The sequence below is a fragment of the Pteropus alecto genome, unplaced genomic scaffold (assembly GCF_000325575.1).
Source record: "Pteropus alecto unplaced genomic scaffold, ASM32557v1 scaffold23, whole genome shotgun sequence".
Lineage (NCBI taxonomy): Eukaryota > Metazoa > Chordata > Mammalia > Chiroptera > Pteropodidae > Pteropus > Pteropus alecto.
In genome coordinates this window covers 5,135,332-5,155,936 of record NW_006435837.1, presented here as the reverse complement: position 1 = coordinate 5,155,936, position 20,605 = coordinate 5,135,332, and the positions used below count along the sequence as shown (strand labels likewise).

The following is a 20,605-nucleotide window of genomic DNA, read 5'->3' as shown; positions in this document are numbered from 1 at the left end:
TCTGGAGGCAGCAAAAGAAAACCGAAAGTTCCAGAAAGGAAATCTTCACTACAGCAACCCTCTTTAAAAGATGGAGCTCTGTCACTGAGTAAAGATCTCGAACTTCCAATTATACCTCCTACCCATCTTGACCTAAGTGCTCTTCATGTCTTGAATAAACCATTCCACCACCGTCACCCATTGCATGTTTTTAGTCATAATAAGCAGAACACAGTAGGGGAAACACTGAGATCGAATCCACCACCGTCCCTTGCAATTACGCCGACAGTCCTGAAATCTGTTAACCTTCGGTCCATCAGTAAGTCTGAAGAAGTTAAGCAAAAAGAAGGCAACAATACAGAACTCCCCTACTTAGAGCAAAGCACTCTCACAATGGCTGCCCTGTCTCCAGGTAAGATTAGGCCACATATGGCTAAGAAATCAATATCACGTCAGTACGCCACTGAAGATACCATTCTGTCCTTTTTAGACTCCTCTGCAGTTGAGATGGGACCGGATAAACTACAGTTAGAAAAAAAGTGTACTTTTGATGTGAAGAGTCATTGTGATCCAGAAACAGTAACCTCAGCTGATAGCAATCTGCTAGATTCAAGTGTCACAAAAGACCAAATACATATGGAGAGTGAGCCTATTCCAGAAAACAGACCAAGTAAAAATGGTGACTTTCCCACAGAAGGATTTCAGAAGGTCTCTGCTGCCCGCCCAAATGATTTGGATGGTAAAATACTACAATATGGAGCTGGTCCAGACAGAGCCCTACCACAGGTCCAGAAGATATTCTCTGTAGATCGTGAAGAAGTTGCACACATTGAATCTGTGGATGTGCTCACATCTCAGTCACACTCATCCAATAGAGACACAGACATAAGCAGTCAACTTAAGCATCAACTTGGGATTAGCCGCCACCATGACAAAGTGCCTGGGAATATCAGCTATGAAGCAGAGCTATCAACTGCAAATTCATACTATGAAAAATGTTCTGAGCAGGAAAATATTGCTTCAAGTATTTCAGCCAAAAGTGCCTCTGATAACAGCGGAGCAGAGGAGAACCAAGGAAGTATGGATGAGGTTTCATTGAAAGGTCAGTTTGTCACAATGGAAAGGGATCTCGTGGCACTTGAAACTTTTCTTTCTTACATTCCCCATAACACAGTATAGCCCTGGGTGTTGGGTTCCCTCCACTATTTCTTTTTCACTAATTAAAACTATTGAGATAAAAACTTTTGGTATTACGGGACTATGCTGTGATAGATATATCGCCTCATTTTAAAAATGGCGTTAAGGGAACTGCTGTTTATTTGTTCCCTGAGTGAGTGAAGCCTAGCAGTGTGCTAGGTAACTTCCTCCTAAAGTTGCTTTTGTTCTTAATTTAAGAATCGTCACTGAGTGATGACTCAATGATTTCACCGCTTAGTGAAGACTCTCAGGCTGAAGTGGATGGTGTGTTTGTGTCTCCAAACAAACCTCGAACAACTGAAGATTTATTTGCAGTCATTCACAGGTGAGGTAACAATACCAAAGGTTTTGCTTCTTATGGTGATTCTCATCAAATGAAAATATGTGAAAGCTTTGTGTTCTTGTAATATATTCGACGAAAAAAAAAAAGCAAAGAAAAGTTATGTTTCCAAATCAACTGGATAGACCTCAATCGAGAGACTTTCATAAGAACTGCTAAGGGAAGGTGTTTTTTCCCTAGGAAAGACATTCTGGAACAAGTTTTTATTTGAAAACAATTTGTGGTTAAGTAATTTAAAGTGAAATCTCAAACTGTAGTGCAATCTTTGATTTTAAATAATTTCTTGAACCTAAAACAATATGCTCAAAGCTGTCATCTACACTAGCAAAGATAAATGTAAGTTGATTCACTGGTCAGAGCCCCAAATTTTAGACAAGACGGTGTATTAAAAACCTGCCCATTTCGTAGCCCATAACAACTAATCACTGCTTTTTCTCCCCTCTCTTCCTAAAACTTAAATTTCTTTTAATAACACCGGACTTCTCTAAAATGAATGCTCCATATCCCATGAATAGTAGATGTTCTCTGGGCTGCTTTTCCAGGACAGTGTTGTGTCCATGCTGCTCTCATCTGCCTCCTGCATCCTTGTGGTCAATACCCATATTTGCAAGCGTACTCTTTACAACCTGTGACTGAAGAACAGAGCAGGAACTAGCCCTTGGAAAGCAAACCCATATCAGACTGAGCTATCCAATCATGCTGTGTTTGCTCCTTTGATAGCTATGACTGCCTTCTTCCACTAGGCCTTGGTGACTGAGATCAGACTGCCAATGGGTAAAACCTGGGGACTGTCTTTTCTGCCTCATGAAGTTATACTTTTTGAAGCAAGTTCTTTGCAAGCAGCTTGCCATTGTTTTCCCCCCAAGAATTCTGCTTTTTAAGGGAACTTGTGTTTTCTCTTGATGTGGTTCTCTCATAAAGAAGGAACACTGCTCTTCAACAACTTTTCGAAAAAGAGTCCATTAGAAATGCCTTCTGTGTACACCTTAGCAGGCACACTTCTCCATTCAGAAATTGGAGAATCATTAGTTTATCTGCCCCTAAGCTCCTATTATATTCCTCTCACCCCACTTTCTCTTCAACCTTAGGACAAGTCACTAAAATGCTATGTAAGTTAAAAAGCCAAGTTCTCACCCCCAAAGATCCAAATGCTAGTGTCTGGAACAGTGGACAGAACATAAGTAGTTGAGTCAGAAAGACCTGGAATTGAATCCCAGTGCCGCCACTTCCTATCCAGTCTTGAGTCAGTTAAAACATCGGTACCTATTTCCTTACTGGAAATAAGGATATCTATAGCTCACACATTCAATTATGAAGACAATATAACATTTTAGTGTCTAGAATATGGTAGATGCTAAAAGCAAGTATTAGTTTAAAACTCCTACCCTATTGGAATGTCGGACACTGGCATACACAGGATAACAACCACAAAGGTTTCAGTAAACTGAAATCAGGCTGGTCTCCAATTGCAAACCTGGCATTTTTCTCTACCCTATGGAATTTTTGGTTGGTGAGAGAGCATGTTGCCAATACTATCAATGAACTGATTCAGGATGAAGATTCACTGAATTTACACTGGTTTATTTATCAAGAGAAATTATATGATGATGGGTGCCTATGTTTGATAGCCTTACTGAGTTTCATAATCTTAGATTTGCATTTGCGTAGGACTTATCTATGAACCTATGTGCAGCACAGTGACAAGAATGATTTTGTTTTCCTTTTTATTATTATTATGGTGACATTAGTTAATGAAATCCAGTAAGTTTCAGGTGTACAATTTAACAGTAAAGCATATATATATACATATATATCATTGTGTGTTCACCACCTATAGTTAGATTTCTTTCTGTCACCACATATTTGACCCCTTTTACCTCATCTATCTCCTCCTCCCCCATACTCTGGTAACCACTAGTCTATTGTCCATGTCCATTTTATTTTCTTGAGAGCTTACATCGTACAGACCTTTAAGAGCTCCATAGTTGGTCTAGGTTCTCGGCTCCTCACAGAAAGTTGGCTTACTGATTAATACACTATTGATGTTCCTAGGCAGCTATGGACAATGCTATTTGCAGCCAAAAATGGAATGACTTATTTAAAAAGTCATGTAAGAAATTTTTTATGTGGAGGAATTTAAAAAGCAGGCAGAACAATATAATGCATCCCCCCCCCCACACACACACACCACACATATCCATCACCAAGCTTCTCAACCATCAATCTATGGCTGATCCTGTCCCCTCCACACCTCCATCTGCTTTGCTCCTCTGGTGTTCACTCGAAGCCAACCCCAAGCATCAGTGTATTTTATCTGTATTGCAGAGACAGATTTAGTAAGAGAAAGCTACAGTCCTTTGCTGCCTACCCTCTGTCCAGGAGTCAAAGAGTAGTATTTTCTTATAGTAAAACATCTCAGTAAGTCCTTCTCTAGAGCCCTAGCCTCCACATTAGCCATTGTTTGAAATGGTTATTTCCAGAACCTAATCTATATGCACTGATTATCAGAGAATTTCCCTCAGGCTGTGAGTGCTACAAGGGTGAAGAATGTATCTTACTCCTCATCTCTGTAGCCCTAATGCTTCGCATCCAATCAGATAGGATGCACCAAAATGCTCTTTAAGGTGATGTGTGAATGCGACTTAATACTTTCAGTTTCATAAAAATGTATCTGGACTGAGAGTCTTCCTTTTCTTAAAAGGTCCAAGAGGAAGGTACTTGGAAGAAAAGATTCCGGGGACATGTCTGTTCGAAGCAAATCGAGAGCTTCCCTTGGCAGCAGTAGCAGCAGTGGTGCTGGTTCTGTCACTTCACCCAACAACAGTGTGACAGCCCCAAACAGCCACAGGTCTCCTGGCCTCATCTACCGAAATGCCAAAAAGTCCAACACATCGAATGAAGAGTTTAAGCTGTTACTCCTCAAGAAAGGCAGTCGCTCAGATTCCAGTTACCGCATGTCTGCCACTGAGATCCTGAAGAGTCCCATCCTGCCCAAACCTCCTGGGGATCTCACGGCTGAGTCCCCCCAAAGCACCCATGAGGCCCATCAGGGGGCACCTGGGCTGGAGGCATTGTCCCCACTCTCTCCATGCTCCCCACGAGTTAATGCAGAAGGGTTTTCCTCGAAGAATTTTGCCACGTCAGCATCAGCAAGGGTTGGACGTTCCCGGGCGCCCCCTGCGGCCAGCAGCAGCCGCTACAGTGTCCGCTGCAGGCTGTACAATGCGCCCATGCAGGCGATCTCTGAGGGCGAGACGGAAAATTCCGACGGGAGCCCACACGATGACAGATCCTCCCAGAGTTCAACTTAGGTTGCCTGTGCCAGGCTTGCTGTCAAAGCCAAAACTCTTAGTCATATGAGGATGGAGGAACAGAACAGAAGACTAGAGAGAAGTCAGCACATCACGGGGTACCATCACATATTACCAATGAATTCCTAAATATTTGCTGGAGAAACGGAAGGTGGTTTGGTCTTTCTTGATTATTTACCATGTTTTTAAGTAGCTGCACTGTCTTTCATATTTTTCTTTAGCTTAGTTTGAGTTACCCAATCGTATTCTTTTTGATAATATAGAATTCAAAAATGTCTGCTTTTCATGAAACCTAGAAAAAAGTTTTCCCAGAGCTGCCTATTCAGAAAACAAAACCCTCACTGTCATAATTCTTAAGAAGATAAAATTACTCTGGAGGTTTGGTATTTTTTTACATTAAAATGAACTAAAGCAAAATTTAGAAGAAAGGACTACACACATGTAAATACCATATTTTTGATAAAAATGTGTAAATAGATTTATCAATGACGAGTGGACATGTGGCCAATTATCTACCACACACCGTTTATAGAACACAACAGATAAAGTGTAATAATTGTATTCTGTGAATACCATTTTCATATCAAATACCATATTTAAATGTCCACCAGTATGATTTCTGAATGATAAACCTCAAGTATGAATTTTAAACTGATAAAATAAAGGAAATCTTGAGGTCATCTACTGAAATGTGATTAATTTAAAATAATGAATTCAGACCTAACCATTTTTGTGACAAATTGCAGCACCAAACAAGCTAATAGTAGTAATCACGTGGCTGTGGTTTGCCACGTGGTAATTTGGACAGAATGAGAAGCATGCTTTTGATTTTTTTTTAATCAATGAGAGAAATCATCATTCTCAACACAAAGCCCTGAGCAACAGCATTTGACAGTGTCCTTTAAACTTTAATTTTTCAACAGATTGCTTTAAAGAGAATGAATAGGGAAAATAGTAGTAAATTTTAGGTTATGTTTTATATTAGGCTACTGGAGACATACACAGTCATAATCTAATGACTATAATCTTTAAACTCCTTAAACATTCTAGCAATTAGCTCCGGTTCTTTAACTAAGAAAAATAAAACATGAGCATGCCACAGAGCTGTTGATTTATCAGTAAATACCTGCAATGAGTTTTCAGTGAAGCTTTCTCTCTGTGCTGATGAGATTCATGCTACCTAAAAATTAACAGATATGACACTGTGAACAAAGTAGTTGGGAAATAGGTATGTGTGTATATGCATTATTTATATTCACTGTTAAACTGGGAATGGGGAACAGCTCTGGTTCACAATGCTACATAAAACTGAGTTTTTGTCTGATTTTACTATATCTGCTTGATGGCAAAAGGGGAGGGGTGGTGGGTGGGAAAGGAAATGTCAGGGCACATGCTCTGATAAAATGAAGGCAGGGAAACAAGCTGAATTACTTGAAATTACTTGAATTTTCTTGTCTTAAAACTGAAAAAATGTAGTTACAAGTTAAAATCTGCAAATAGTTTTTACACCTCTGATTTTAACATGAACTGATGCTAATGTTTGAAATGATGTCAGAAATATAAGCAGTTATGTACTTATGTTTTGAATAGGAGAAGGTAGAAAGTAGAGAGAACTAAGAAAGGATATGGCCTATAAAAGAATAGAATGTGATTAGAATGATAGAACATACCAGAGTTACCAAGAAATTGATATGCATCTGGCTTTAAGCTTATGCAAGTGGTATTTGGGAAAATAGGATGTGTGAAAGGGAGTTTGTGGTTTTGGTTTAATTCATGCAATATGAAGGAGAAAGCCTGGTCTAAGAAGATGCTGTCTTTCAATAGAAACACTTCCTAAGATCTTGCAGATTGAGAATTTGAGAATCTGATTGCTGTTCAGTTTTTCTGTTTGTCTGGAAAGAAAAAAAAACATGTCTGGATTCTACTATTTGTTTTCACTATCGAATCGTGTTTCTTAATTTCTTGTCATTCTTGTATGTAAAATGGGTGCTGGGGGTGGTGGGGTAGAGGAGGGAGTTTTTTACCCAAAATATTGAAATGTAAAAGTTAGTGGAGTATAGTGTATTCGTGCATGTGTGTGTGTGAGAGAGAGAGTATGTGTGTGTGTGTGTGTGTGTGTTGGGATAGATAAGCTACCTGGTAAAGGGTACATTTGAACATTTAAAAGGTGTTATACTTTTTATTAAAAAAAAATGTTTGGGGGTTTGAAAAAAAATGGAACATCATTTCTAATTGGAACCGATAAGTTAAGAAAACCAGCATGGTTTGTTTGACACCACATGGGAATATGAATAACTTTTTCTCATGCTTTGAAAAGTACACTTGGCAAAATTTTAAAAATAAAGTTTTTAGACAAATGCAGTAAGAAACAGTCATTTCCAGTCACAATAGGTGATCTTTTGTAATTTTCATAAAAGCAGTTCGTTTGCAGTATGACTTTTGTGTAGTTAGGGGTTTTTTAAGCATAAAGAAAGGTATGTGCGCTTTAAAAGTGACTCTAAATCTTGAATAGAAAACACATGAATTGGCTTTAATAAATATGTCACCTTTTTATTATTGACATTAATTTAAGTAATGGTACCATATATATTTTAAAGTACATATTGACTTGAATTGTGAGGCAATAAGATACCTTCTGTATGTAATGATCACAGAACTAACCCTTATAATATAGTTTTACTTATTTTGTTTACTCTAAAAATCTATAGCAGAGTTTCTCTATTTTATATTTCATAGATTTAAAAAACCCAAATAAAGATGGATTTTAAATTCACTGTGGAAAAAGAGTATTGAGTAACAAACTGAGTGAAAAAAACGCAAGGAATTCCTTAGTAATCTGGAATATTCTACATGGCTTTATTACGTAACATATACAACCAAGATTTAGGACTGTTTTCAACATCACTGCCATCTTGAAGCAGGGTACACACATTAGGTATTGTAAAAACATCAATCCAAACTTTTCTTCTGTTGTTTGCACTGATGCTAACTTTTTTGTTCTTTTATGTTTATACAACATGTCTATGTTGTGTGGGGGAAACTTTTTCCTTACTTTTTTTATTTTATTTTTATTTTTTGGCTAAGTAGAGGACATGGACTAGTTGTAGCAAACAAAACACACTGTTTGCTCTTGCCAAAGGTCAGTGAGTACATTTGCTGCAGTGATGGCTGACTTAAGAGAACTAGATCATGACAAAGATTTAAAACTATGAAGAAGGTTACAGTGTAACTATTTTGGTACTAGAACCAGTTCATGCTGGCCGAAAAGACAATGGTTTATGGACTTGCATCCATTTTGTATTTTTGTAATATTTGTAAATATGAACTTTTTAAATTGCAAAAACGGTTTCTTTTGTAAGATGTTTTCAACGTTTACATTCAATTCAAGCCTTTGTATATTTTAGAGCTGTGCAACACTTTAAGTCTTGTATTTATTTTTAGTATAAAAATGGTGACAGTTTCATTGTGAACCCCTCTCAAAAAAAATGTACCAGAAAAGTTTGATTACCTAGAAAGTGTGTATAGAAACTGCAAATAAACGTGACTGCAATTAAAACAACTGGTTTCTCTCTTCATTGTTATGTAATTGCATTGTTGAGGTTTCACAAACACAAGTGTTTTATAGAAAACTGGTCATAAAGGAGAGGAACTGCTATGGCAAAAGTATGAGCAAAATAATGATTATAACTACTGTATAGTGGACTCTAATCTAGCTTTGTATTTGAGAGGAAAAAGAACACACTCCCAATGTCCGGTATACTTTCCTTGTAGCTCTTCTCTTAGGCCTAGGAAAAGTTTTTTGGCTTTATTTTGAAATACCTTTGCTTTTGATAAGTACTCACACTGTGCCTCCTTCCCAAGATAGGCAGCCTCGATATATGTAAGAATGTGCCATTAAATAATGTCAGGTACTCATTGCATAGCAAATGTACGTGCCAGTTCGCATGAAGTGCTTTGCTTACTCTAATTCACGTACTCCCCATGTTAAGCCCATTTTACAGATGGGGAAACTGAAGCACAGAGATGTTACTTGACTTGCCCAAAGCCATAGAGCAACTAAGTGTTAGGATTACGGTTCAAATCCAGCAAATCTGGCTCCAGGGTCTCTCTCCACCCTGAGGTAACAACTTTTTAAAAAAACTTTCCCTGTTTGTACCAAACCAAGATTAATGAGGTTGGTCGCTAAGGCCCCACTGTTCTGACCCTTCAAATTCCAAAACTGACGTGTACACCAGGGATCCAATAAACATCGACGTCTGTGGTGCGTGATTGGAGGAGGAACAGCGGAATTACATTTTTTAAAAGTTTCAAAAACCCACGCGCGACAGTACAAGGCTCGCGTCTGCGCTCTAGCGTCCGGTTCCCGTCCCACCAGCCTCCGCGAACAGAAACCTGGGAGGCCGGCACTGCCGCTGCGCAGTGGAAAGCAAAGCCCCGCCCCTTAGCTGTTTCCCTAGCAACGCCCCGCACCCCGCCTCGGGATTGGTCGGTATTCGGCCGCTCGCGTGAGATCCTGAGTGCCACGACTGGTCCCTGAGGCGTGCATTCGTCCTTAGCGTGCGTGGGGCTTCCGACTTCCGCATCACGTGTCCGTACTCGACTTCCGCTGCGAAAACCGTTAAATACCTCGAGGGGTTCTAACGGTCGTAACAGTCGTAACGGTCGCCGCTCGAGGAGACGGGAAACCGCTAGCGGGTTCCCGTGTCCTCCGGAGGCCGTTGTGACAGGATCTGTCGCCAGAAAAGGTTTAACCAGCGACATATTTTTCTTCTCCTTGAGCTTTCTTGTCTTGCATGTGGACAAGTAGCAGTTGAGGAGCGATTTGGCTTTAATGGCTTGGGAACTCCGGGGCGGGGGGAGTGGATTTGCCTTGAGGGAAGAGAAAAAATTTGCTTTTCTGGAAGAACAAGTCCACACTTAAATTTCTACAGCGCTGCTGTGGCGTGGGTTGGGGTTTTCGGGTGGTTCGGGGTGGTAATTCGGGGTGGTTCGGGGTGGTAATTCGGGTGGTTCGGGGTGGTAATTCGGGGTGGTTCGGGTGGTTCCCACCGCCTCTCCCGGGATGCCAGAGCGTGTGAGCTTTTGAAATTTTGCCACTTGTTGAGTAGTTGGTGCTGACTTTTGGGAACAAGATCTTTTTTCACTCTCTTCTCTTCCTTGGCAGAGGCGTGTGGGGGAGGCGGGGGGAGGGACGAGAAAAGACCAAGATTCTCAGACTAGAATTTTGAGATTAAATTAAATTGATAAATTGGCGAGTTGATTTTTCGTAACGTCTTTTGATATTAAAACGTTTTGGAGCTTTGATGGTAACCGCGTTTTATTAAAGACAATAATGTAGTCTCGATGTTTTATTTTAAGTTCGTAAACGAGAAGAAAGAATAAAGATGTAGGTTGAGCACGATCGTTTGATAACTAAATCTTTTGGGGATCGCTTCCCTCCCTCCCCGGCTCTCCCCAAATTCAGACGGCTCTGAGGTTTTAAATTGGTTTAATGTTTACAAATCATGGTTTTTGCAAACAACTTTTCTGTACAGCGTTTTATAAAGAAGGGCCTGGGCTCCATTCAGTGCCGGGCGATGGGATACAGTTTGGGCGGCATTGTCCGCCATCTGGTGGATTTCATAGTCATCTAAAGTTTGATATGGACAGTAGAAGGGCTGCTTTTGAGAGTCCTGATAGCAGTTTTAGAAAGTGATTGTTTAGTGTATTGGCACACAGTTTTGTTTAAAAAATTTTTTCGCAGTCGTCTGCCTGTTGTAGTCTGCCCTGTTTTGCTGTGCAGTTTTGTTTTTGGGTGACGTGCCGTTTTCATCCCTTATCGTTGTAATAAGTTCATGGGAAATGAATGCCTTGTACCTTAGGAGCAGAATCTTCAAATGACTTTAAAAAAAATTTTTTAAGTGTCTCTAGTGTCTTAAATGTCTTTAAAAAACCAGATGGCTTTTTGTTCTTACGTTATCAAGAGTTTAGATTTTCTGAGGTAAAATCTAAATGGGCTTCATTTTAAATAAACGACTTTTTCAGGATTTCGAATGTAACGAATTATGTTCATTAATTTTGCATAATCTAGTCATGGTTGGGCTCTAAGAAAATGTTGCCGAAACTTTATTTTCCCTGTGGGAAGAAGTAAAAAGGGAAATAAAATTTATACTGTGCCTGCTATGAACCAGACATGCTGAGTGCTTAACTGTGCCATTTGGTCTTCACAGTTTTGTGAAGTAGATAGATATTATTTCAACTTTACGGGTTAAAAAATTGAGGTACAGAAAGATTAAATACCCGCCTAAAGCAAAATAGCAGTTTTTGCAATTCGGTCTTAGATTTGAGTATTTCTTAAAGCTCAGATCTTTGCACTGTGCCCTGGCACTTTAAATTCATTTACAATAAATGATTGCTCTATCTGCGGTGTATAGGTGCAGTGTGAATGAAAATTACATGTTATGACCCTGAGGATTTGTGGTATATGTGCTCCATGATGAACAGTTCTGTTGAGAGGATGTTGTGAATACCCAAGTAATAAAAAAGATAGTAGCCAACAGTGGGTGCCCTTGCTATACCAGTCGTTTTTCTAAGCACTTGACATATATTAATTCGTTTAATCTTCATAATTCCATGAAGTTGGTATTATTATCGCCATTTTACATATTTTTTAAAACACAGAGAAATTAAGAAAGTTGTCTAAAGTTACACAGCTAGTAAGTGGAGGAGCCGGGACCCAAACCCAGATTTTCTGGCCCCAAGCTTTGAAGTTGCCTCTCGTGTAACTAGCCAGTGTGTGACAGTTGCCTTAAAAGCATTAAAGTGTGAGTGTTTTGGTAGTATTTTTTTGTCACTTCCAGATGAGGTGACATAGCACCTTTGCTTTGTGGAGATGCAACCTGAAGCTGAATAGGTTCTGTCAGCTGGAGAGATGACAGTGTATTGTGAGCAAGAGGACATGACAGGAGCGAGAAGTTCTAAGAGTGCAAGATTGGTGTTGAGTTGTGAATGGGCCTCAGAGGTAGAAATTTTGGGAGTCCAGTGGTGGACTCGATGCCTGCTGCTTCTGTGTCTAACTGCAGCCAATTTTAGCAGCATGGTAATTAACCCAGTAGAGAATTGTCTGATTGTGAGAGCTTATAACAGTGGTTGGCAAATTTGTCTATAAAAGGACAGATGGTCAAATTTTAGGCTTAGAGCAAGGGGACAAGTGGTAAGAAGTGACCTCTGAGAGGTGTGGAGGCTCCTAACTGTGTAAGGACCTTGCAGGCTTTAATAGGAGTTTGGATTTTTTTGTTATTGTTTATAGAAGGGATGCCATATGATTTTAATAAGGAAGGAGTAAGGCACGTAGACTCTGGAGCCAGACAGCACCACTTAACTAGCAATGAGACCTGGGTAAATTATTTAAACTTTCTTTACCTCAGATTTCTCTTAAGGAAAATGGGAATAATAATAGAGCTTCCCTGTGGGGTTGTCAGGAATACTACATGAGTTAACACACATCAAGTGCTTAGAACATTGCCCGGAAGAGTAAGCAGTAAAATCTCATAGATATTATCTGTACCTTGTGGTATATTCCAAATTTTCTATAGTGAAACTACATTTAATGAAAAATTATATATATAAACTATAAAACAAAAGTGTTAGAAATACAGTGAGAGTCTAAGAAATACTATTAGAGTTAAGAAACTTTAATTTGCTATTCTCATTTTGTGAGAGTTCAAGTACCTGTACTTTGGTGTTCTTTGCAAGACGTAACTTAGCTATCCATGAATCAGGGACTGGTTAAATGAATCATGGCCTATCTGCATGATAGGAAACTAAGAAGTTGTTAAAGTGACTGTGGTGTATCTAAAGGTATTGGTTTGGAAAGACTCCCGTTGTTGATTACTTGTGCCTGTTTTTGAGCTTTAGATCAGTTGAATCATATATTATATTCTCTTGTGTGTCTAGCTTTTACTCAGCGTTCTAGTGATGAGATTCATCCTCGTGTGTAGCAATAGCTAGTTTATTCTTATTGCTGTGTAGTCTTCCTTTGCCTCAAAATATCAGTTTAATTGTTTATAGCTTGAATTAGTCTTATAATGAGAAAAAATATACACATAGTCTAGAAAAGTAAAATTTGGTCGAAGTTATAGCTCAAATTGGAGGTATTTTATAGCTTAAAAATTTCCAATATTAGCCTGCATATATCTAACTTGAAAGTTAATTCTCCCTTCATTCAGACTGTCATTACTGCTCTGGCTCAGGTGGATAAAGGAAACCAGTGTTCTCATTAATGCACCCCTTTCGGTACTGTGAGGCCAGGGTTCAAATCCCTACTACAAGATAGAATATGATTGCATCACACTCCGTGTCTTTTTCTAGTTACAGAGTTAAATGACTCGGAACCATAACCAAGCCTACATAATTCCAGAAGATTTTTTGGCTTATATTTATTTAGGTTTAATATAAAATGAACTGCTGAAGCAATCATAATCTTAGCACTGCAGTGACTGTAGAGATCATGTTAGTTTTCACCTGGATTTTGAGTGGTCTGCCCAACCCACGGTATGGTGGGGGCCCAAGCTAGAACAGACTCCTCACTCACGTTTGGAGGTCTGCTGCCTCCCTAAGTAAAAAGCCTGTGGAGAGTCCTTTACAGAAGCTATCAGGAACCCTGTTTTCTTGTTTCAGCATTTACTCTGTACCCTTTAAATCGTAAAGCATTCACTTCACGATTTGGAACCGTGTTTGATCTTGAAACCTATTCCTAGGTGTGGGCAATATAGCCCTTTAATTTTTAAAGGTTAATTCTAAGTCACAAATGGAAATTTTCTCGTTTTGTCACTTCCTAAAATTCAACGAGGACTCCAGTTCATTTTGAGTTGGCACTGTGAGAAGATAGCCATGCTAAGTTTATTAAGGTAGTGTGTAAAGTAACTTTTTTATGCATTACTTTTCAGGAGTAGAAGGTTTACCAGTCATAGGTGACCAAGCAATTTTACAAATAAACCCTCCAGCAAGTTTAACATTAATTAAACTCAGAGGAAGTGAAGTTGCTTCTATTGCACAAAGATGTCTAGCTGCTCCAGTGACGTCGATGTGGTTTGTATTTCAGATTGAAAATCTGTCCTTGTTCTTTTCATTTATTTTCGAAATTTAATTTCACACAGTGAAATTCAGAGATTGTAAGTTTATAGTTCACGAGTTTTTACAGTGATCTATAAAGCTGCTATGACCATTCATGTACAAGTTTTTTGTGAACAGATACTAACATTTCTTTGGGGTTATTCAATTCAGGAGTTGAATTGTTAGGTCATAGGTTGATGGAATTTTGACTTTATGAGAACCTGCCAAACAGTTTTTCAATGTGGTTGTGGTCTTGAACATTTCTGTCGCATTCTGCTTTGTTTCTTGATCCCTGAAGTTAAATAGAAATATAGATTATGAAGCTATATATAATTTGGCTTAACAGAAAAGACATTTCTTTACTTACATAAGGATGTGGATAGTAATGTCACTTAAGTAGTATAGGCAATTCTCTTAACTTCTATCAGCCCTAACATTTTTCATCTTGAGAGATTATGTTAATTGCCTACCAAGTCATTTTTTTCTAACATAAGTATATAAAAATACTTGGAAAAGCATAAGGCAGTATGCAAGGATAAGATAGTATATTTTTATTAAGTACAAATCTATAGCAGTTCCATATTATTTTGACATCTTTTGAAACAGACATATATAGCTTCTAAGTGTGTTTACTTTAAAATTATTCCTATAGTTTATAATTAATTCTTAGAATAAAGAGTTATTAAATGAAATTTAATGGTTATTTACTGTTTATTTATTTATACCCTGTATCTTAAAAAAAAATTTCTAAGGTGATTTAGAAATTAATTTATAAAGAAATAGGCACTTAAGTGTTTCCTATTTTATCCACAGAGTGGCACTGTTAGATTATTTAAAAAATCAAAAGCCATGTAGCATGGTTCTTTGTGGTTAGAAATATATATTTTTTACAGCAGTTCTGGTGTCAGGTTACTAGAAAACTAGGCTCTCTACCCCAAGGTACACAGGAAGTTCAGCTCAATGGAAATGATGTCCTAACTGTAGTTGGGTTAATGAGGAAACAGTTTTATAGGTACATCTTTTCTTGTAGTCATAGTGTTTACAATGGACAAAGGTCCTTTGATATCACAAATAGCTTTTGGTGCTTCCTGAAGGTGAGATCGAAGTCCTCAATTCTTCTTTCAGTTCTATCTTCCATCTTTCCTTTTAATTTGTTAATAAATCTTCCTTAGGTAAGAACTCGAATATCTGCTTGTGATGATGATAACAACAGTGTTCTTTATGCATTTGAACCAAATACTACATGTGTTAATGATGTAAGTAATAGTAATTGGCATTTGCCAAATATAGTAACACTTAACAATTTTAAGGGAAAAAATTTAAATTCTTCATATGCTACAGAACGCCTCTAAACCACAGCCAAAAAAATATTCTCTCCTGAATTTGTTTGCTTCCTTTCATTAGACAGTGGGCATCCAACCATTTTACTATCCTCTTTTCCTTCTATAGTAGGAAATTCAGACCAGTTTACTCATTTTCAGTACAAAATTCTAAATGTAGGTCCTTCTGATATAATAAATTCTTTCCTTACTTTCTCTCTTAATTAGCATTATCTCCATTCTCATATTAATATGAGTCTTACTTAATTTCATCTCTGCTTTAGATTAAGACTTCTGAAACTCTTTGAAAAGTTGGTGAAAATAACAACAATTTAAATAAATAAATATAAAGTGTTGGGTTTTTTTCCCTATTGTTCAGTTTGGTTCTTACAGAAGTAAAGCATTAATCACTTTTATAATTTTAGCAGGAAAGTGCCCAGTCTGAGGCATCCTTCGTCGAAGAGCAACCAAATACAATTCAGGATGTTCTGACTCATTGCCAGGTACAAAAGCTCTGTCTCTCAAATGTAGTTTTCTAAAATATTAAGGTAAAGATAAATATTAGGATAAAGAGAATAAAAATTCTCTTTATCTCATGTAAAGAAAAAGTATACAATTAATTGAAAGTTTGCTGTATTATTTATGATTATCACCCCATTGTGATAACTTTTTTAACAATTTCTAGTTGAATAGCATCTCCAGGTGAAAATTTTGCAATAGCAATGTGTAGATTTTTATAGTTTTTTTTAAAATAGCCCTTAATTGGTCAGATGCAGTTATGTCTTTTTTGATCTAGATTGCTCAATATTGAATTAATTTTCCCTATAAAATCTTTAAAGGAAAGTGGCTGATTTGGATGAAGTTTAGTACGTACCTAAATGCATTTCAAGATGTCTCAATTGAAACAAAATGACAGCTTACCACTGTTTTTACAAGAGTATATCTTACATAGTTTTGAGAGGATTTTTTAAAAATTAGCATGTTGGTAGAGAATGATAGCAGTATATAATTATCAAGGATTTTGCAAGCTGCATACCCTAGAGGTAATGAAAGTTTATTTTATAAAAAATGTTTCTGAACGTATCGAGTGTCTTGAATATAATAAGCTACTTTGAAAAGTAAAGAATATTTCTGCGAGTCTTTATCATCATTATCACTGAGAACAGAAGTACAGTGCTTAAAGGGAATATACCGAGTCTTCTGGGGAAGGATGTACAGAGGGTGGGCTGTAGTGGGGAGGGAGGGGGCTCTGGTTTTGAGCAGGGCTATACCCCAGGCTTGCCTCGCATAAGCATCCATGACGACCTAGGTGGACACTGCTCTGCCAGGGCCTTCTGAGCGGTCACGCAGGATGTGGATGCGGTGGGGTATAGCAATTACGTTAAGAAATGCTCAGGTTCCAGAGTCACCCCTGAAATGGGGTATAAGGGACCCACTCTGTTTCTCCTGATGTGCTAGCTGTCTCCTTTCTTCAGCTTCTTTCCTCATCAGTCTGGACCACACGGTGCAGCACTTCCATCTTTTCTTTTTCTTCCTATCCCCGTATCCTCTTTAGTAGAACCTCGGTCTTGTCCAGGCTGGGAAGCAGAGGGGAGGATTTCTGCTGGGACCCGTCTGCTGCCCTGTAATCCTTCAGCAGCTCTCTAGTCAGCTCCCTGTTCCATCCCCCACGAGCTCCAGACACCCCAATCCTCACCTCTTTTTTAAATGGAGAAATTGGAAGGTGTGGAGCAGAAATTCTTCTGTCTCGATTCCTCTCCCCACAGTCAACAAACTTGCCTGGGATCCATCCCTCCAGGTGCAGGCCAGGTTTAGCCCCAGACCTCCTTCCCGACCATTCAGATGGGGAAGGTGTCGTCCTCTGTAAGGCTAACTCTTCCCTGGCGTCTGCATCTGACCCTCCTTCCCTGTGCTCCCTTCATTTGGTCATCCCTCTCTAATATCTTCAGCTCTGTCTCTATCACTCTCAGCATATTCTCCCATGGTTTAAAAAAAGTCACTTCTTTCAGCCTCCCATCCCTCTTTAGCTGTCATTCTTTCTCTCTCCCTCCCTTAATAACCCAGCTCTTTGAATGTCATTTATGTTCACTATCTAAACATTCAATTTCCTGTTTTCTCTCTGGATATTTTTGAATGTACTGTTCCTTCTGTTTTATATGCCCTTCCATGTATCTTTAACTAGTGAATGACACCTTCTCATTTGTTAATTCTCAACACAGACATCTCCTTCTCTGAAAAGCCTCCCACAACTGCCAACCTGGGTTAGGTTTTACTCTTCTGTGCACACTTAGCCTGCTCTTACTGTGCCAAAGTAGTCATAATAATATTATTAATATTAATAGATGATTGAGCACTATTGGACCAGTCATCATGTAGTATTCTTATTATGTTACTATAAACATAATACTATAGCACATCATTTAATTCTCAAGAGAATTCTGTTTTTCATCCCGATACTATACTTAAGAACATCGAAGCATAGAGAAGTAAAGTAACTTGACCAAGGTCACAGAAACAATATGGCAGAACTGTAGTATTTAAACTCAACCGTGTTCCCCTAGAGCCTGCGTTATTTACCTCAGTGCTTTAGGCCAGTGGGTCTCAGGCTTAATTGTGCATCAGAATCACCTGGGAGGCTTGTAAAAACAAAGATCGCTGCCCCACTCTCAGAGTTCCCAATTCCTTAGGTCTGGGGTGAGAGATTTTGCATTTCCAACAAGCTAGTAGGTGAGACTGATGCTGCTGGTCAATGGTCCACACTTTGAGAACCACTGCTCCAGGCTGCTAATCACTTTCTCTGTTGAAATCATCTCTACTTGTCCCTCTCTCCAGCTAAAATGGGAGTTTGTTAGGACAGGAGCTGTTTTTTTCTTTTCTTAATGTGTATGTTTCCAGCATCTAGCATAGTAGTTCTGACAGGTGTTAGGCCCTCAATAAATGTTTATTAGAATAAATGAATGAGGAAATGGTCCTAGCCTCTTATTTAAGTGTATTTTTTTGCTCTAATGAAATTGCTGTGTATTTCAAGAATTCTCAGGCTTTATCAGTCACATACCTGATTGGCATATAGGGAATGTGTACTCAAAGACTTTACAAGGTTAATTGTTGATTGCATGATTTTAAAATACATCGAAGCCAACAGTCACGTCTGTTTTATTTGGCTCACTGTTCTTTCCAGAGTGGAATGCTCACTGCCTATTAGTTCATGCCGCCATCATATGGAAAGAGGCTCTTTGGCCTTTTAGCAGATGAGAAAATTTCTTTCCTAAAATAACATCTTCTTTGATGTAAAATGACTCCATCATAAATGTGATGGGTTATAGGAATTGTGGTACATTTACTTTCTGAAATTAAAGCTGCTTAAAATGCCTGTATGACATGGAGTAGATGCATAGGAGGTTGGGCTCCTTATGTCACCAGTAACCAGGTATCAAGTGGAAGACAAGAAATTTCTAATGGCTTGAGAACTTTCTTGTTCCTGGCAGGCAAAATTTGGCTTATTGGGATTTTCTTTTATATTACTTTTCTTTTGAAATCGAACTGCTAATAGTTTGTATTATTATAGGACATCCACACTGCTGTTCAAAACCTGGATAAGAAGTTTGATATCATTAATGGAAAGGTTTCAAAAATTCACCGTGCTCGTGTGAAATCATTGTGGCAAATTCGTGTAAGTGTTATAAAAATATTTTCACAACTGTAATAAACTTCTAGTTTCTGATGATGCCTGTCAGAAGTGAGAGAGAACTAATAATTGAGATTGCAAGGCTGATCTATACTTACTGTAGCAGCAGATGGGAGGCTAAAGCTCTGTTGGAAGAATGCTAAAAGTTTAGGTTTAAGAAATGTATCGATAATGGGTATTTTTATGTTTATAATCATAGTGTATAAAATACAATTAAAATAGGATTGGAGGGGAATAAAAATTGTATAATAAAAATAGAACATTAATCTTTAATAATAGAAACGAATGTTGCATGGAAATTAAATATTAATGTATTTACTAATTTCCTTTTTTGCTCACAGTTATTTTATTATGCTGGGTTTGTGTCATTTCAGAAGCCACTTGGATATGCATACAAAAAATATAATTACCAGATTTCTAGAAAGACGAGAGTGCAGAAAACGAAGAAGAAGGAGCTTTCTGCTTCTCCTTCTTCAGCGTCTTATCCTATAAGTTACAGCCCAACTTCACCAGTAGCAAGGCCACAAAATTCCCAGATCAACGATATAGGATCACCTTACCAGTCAGAGGGTTCCCCAGACCGGGACCGGGAATCATTGTACCAGGATCAGGAGCTGAGCCTCAGCCAGAGTCCATCGATTCCGTCTGTCTTCACAAATTCATATCAGTCGTATTATTCACCCAATGAGACAACGCAGAGCTGCCCTAACCTGCCCTGCTTTTCCAGCCCAGGGGCTCAAAGCACCAGCAGTCTCTTATCTGCCCAGCCTTCCATAACAATGTCTGCACCCGCGCTGGACCACGACATACCCAGTCCAGCTCAAGACCCTGAGATGATGGCTTACCCATCTTTGCTGGAAGATAAGAGCCTTGACCATACTCCTCCCCCATCTTTCTGCGACCCTACTGGCTTCAGTGAGTGTGGTATGACACATATCACAAGTCTCACTGTTTAACCTAAATTCCACAACATCCTTGGTGCAAGCTAGTGGAAGCCTTTCGTTTCATATTTTGAGGACTGGTTTGGGTGATATTCATAATAATGCCATATTTATTGAGTGTCCCAGACACTGTGTTAATCAACTGATATCACCCTTCTCCACTAATACTCATAATGATCCCATTGTGAGTTTTTAGCCTTGTTTTCTTTACCGTTTCCCTGAGTAAATACTCAAAATGTCCCTAAAATGGCCAGAACCCAGATGATGGGAAAGAAGAGGTACACCTGTGTCTACTTCACACAAAAAAAGATTAAACTTGAGTTGACAGTCCTTGGTGAGAGACACAAATCTGCCTAGCGAATTACAAAATCCACCTCTTATCACACACTAACTTTGGGGAGCTGCGTGCTCTGGTTGAGTAAGCAAAAACTTGTCTAGACACAAAGAAATTTCAGTGCAACTTAGTGAACAGCACAGCCAAAACTATTTGAGGTCTGAGCACTTAAATTGTTTCATGGCTCAGTTATGTCTTTTTTCAACATATAACCCTTCAGCCAAAATATCTATTACTAGCAATTAAACTTGAGAGAGGTATTGAATATAATGTTAATGTTACTTCTAACTTAGCTAAGCAGAAAATAATCTTGTTTTCTTCAAAATTCAGATAAGCATTTAAGTTTTAAGAGAGAAATTTAAAGAGTAATGCTGAAAATGTCCATATTGAATTCATGAGAGCTTCG

The 20,605-nt window shown here is 38.5% G+C and overlaps 2 protein-coding genes across 5 annotated transcripts in view; both read left to right on the top strand.

Annotated features, from left to right (window-relative positions):
* Positions 1–6,837, top strand: part of NHS (NHS actin remodeling regulator) — a gene marked incomplete at its 5' end in the record, with an annotated part of 334,315 nt that extends 327,478 nt beyond the window's left edge. The window contains 3 exons of the mRNA XM_025046607.1: positions 8–1,081; positions 1,375–1,501; positions 4,218–6,837. Of these exons, the coding sequence (XP_024902375.1) occupies positions 8–1,081; positions 1,375–1,501; positions 4,218–4,827 (1,811 nt within the window). The remainder of the gene's footprint in view (positions 1–7; positions 1,082–1,374; positions 1,502–4,217) is intronic.
* Positions 6,838–9,440: 2,603 nt separating this feature from the next.
* On the top strand, positions 9,441–20,599 carry SCML1 (Scm polycomb group protein like 1). Of its 4 annotated transcripts, none has more exons than XM_006911633.3 (6): positions 9,441–9,572; positions 13,755–13,896; positions 15,093–15,176; positions 15,668–15,742; positions 18,805–18,909; positions 19,299–20,599. In XM_006911633.3, exons 2-6 carry the CDS (start codon positions 13,867–13,869, stop codon positions 19,878–19,880), a joined length of 876 nt encoding a protein of 291 aa, XP_006911695.1. In that variant the 5' UTR covers positions 9,441–9,572; positions 13,755–13,866; the 3' UTR covers positions 19,881–20,599. The 4 variants fall into 4 exon arrangements, with proteins under 4 accessions (XP_006911695.1, XP_015444649.1, XP_006911694.1 ...); XM_006911632.3 differs by having other exon boundaries at positions 9,443–9,572; positions 15,665–15,742; XM_015589163.2 differs by lacking the exon at positions 15,093–15,176 and having other exon boundaries at positions 9,442–9,572; positions 15,665–15,742.
* The last annotated feature ends 6 nt before the right edge of the window (positions 20,600–20,605 follow it).

Coding starts and splice junctions, on each gene's coding strand:
- SCML1 (XM_006911632.3), top strand. CDS start 13,867: ATGTCTAGCTGCTCCAGTGACGTCGATGTG. Junction 15,177..15,664: donor ATACTACATGTGTTAATGAT/GTAAGTAATAGT, acceptor TTATAATTTTAG/CAGGAAAGTGCCCAGTCTGA. Junction 15,743..18,804: donor ATGTTCTGACTCATTGCCAG/GTACAAAAGCTC, acceptor GTATTATTATAG/GACATCCACACTGCTGTTCA.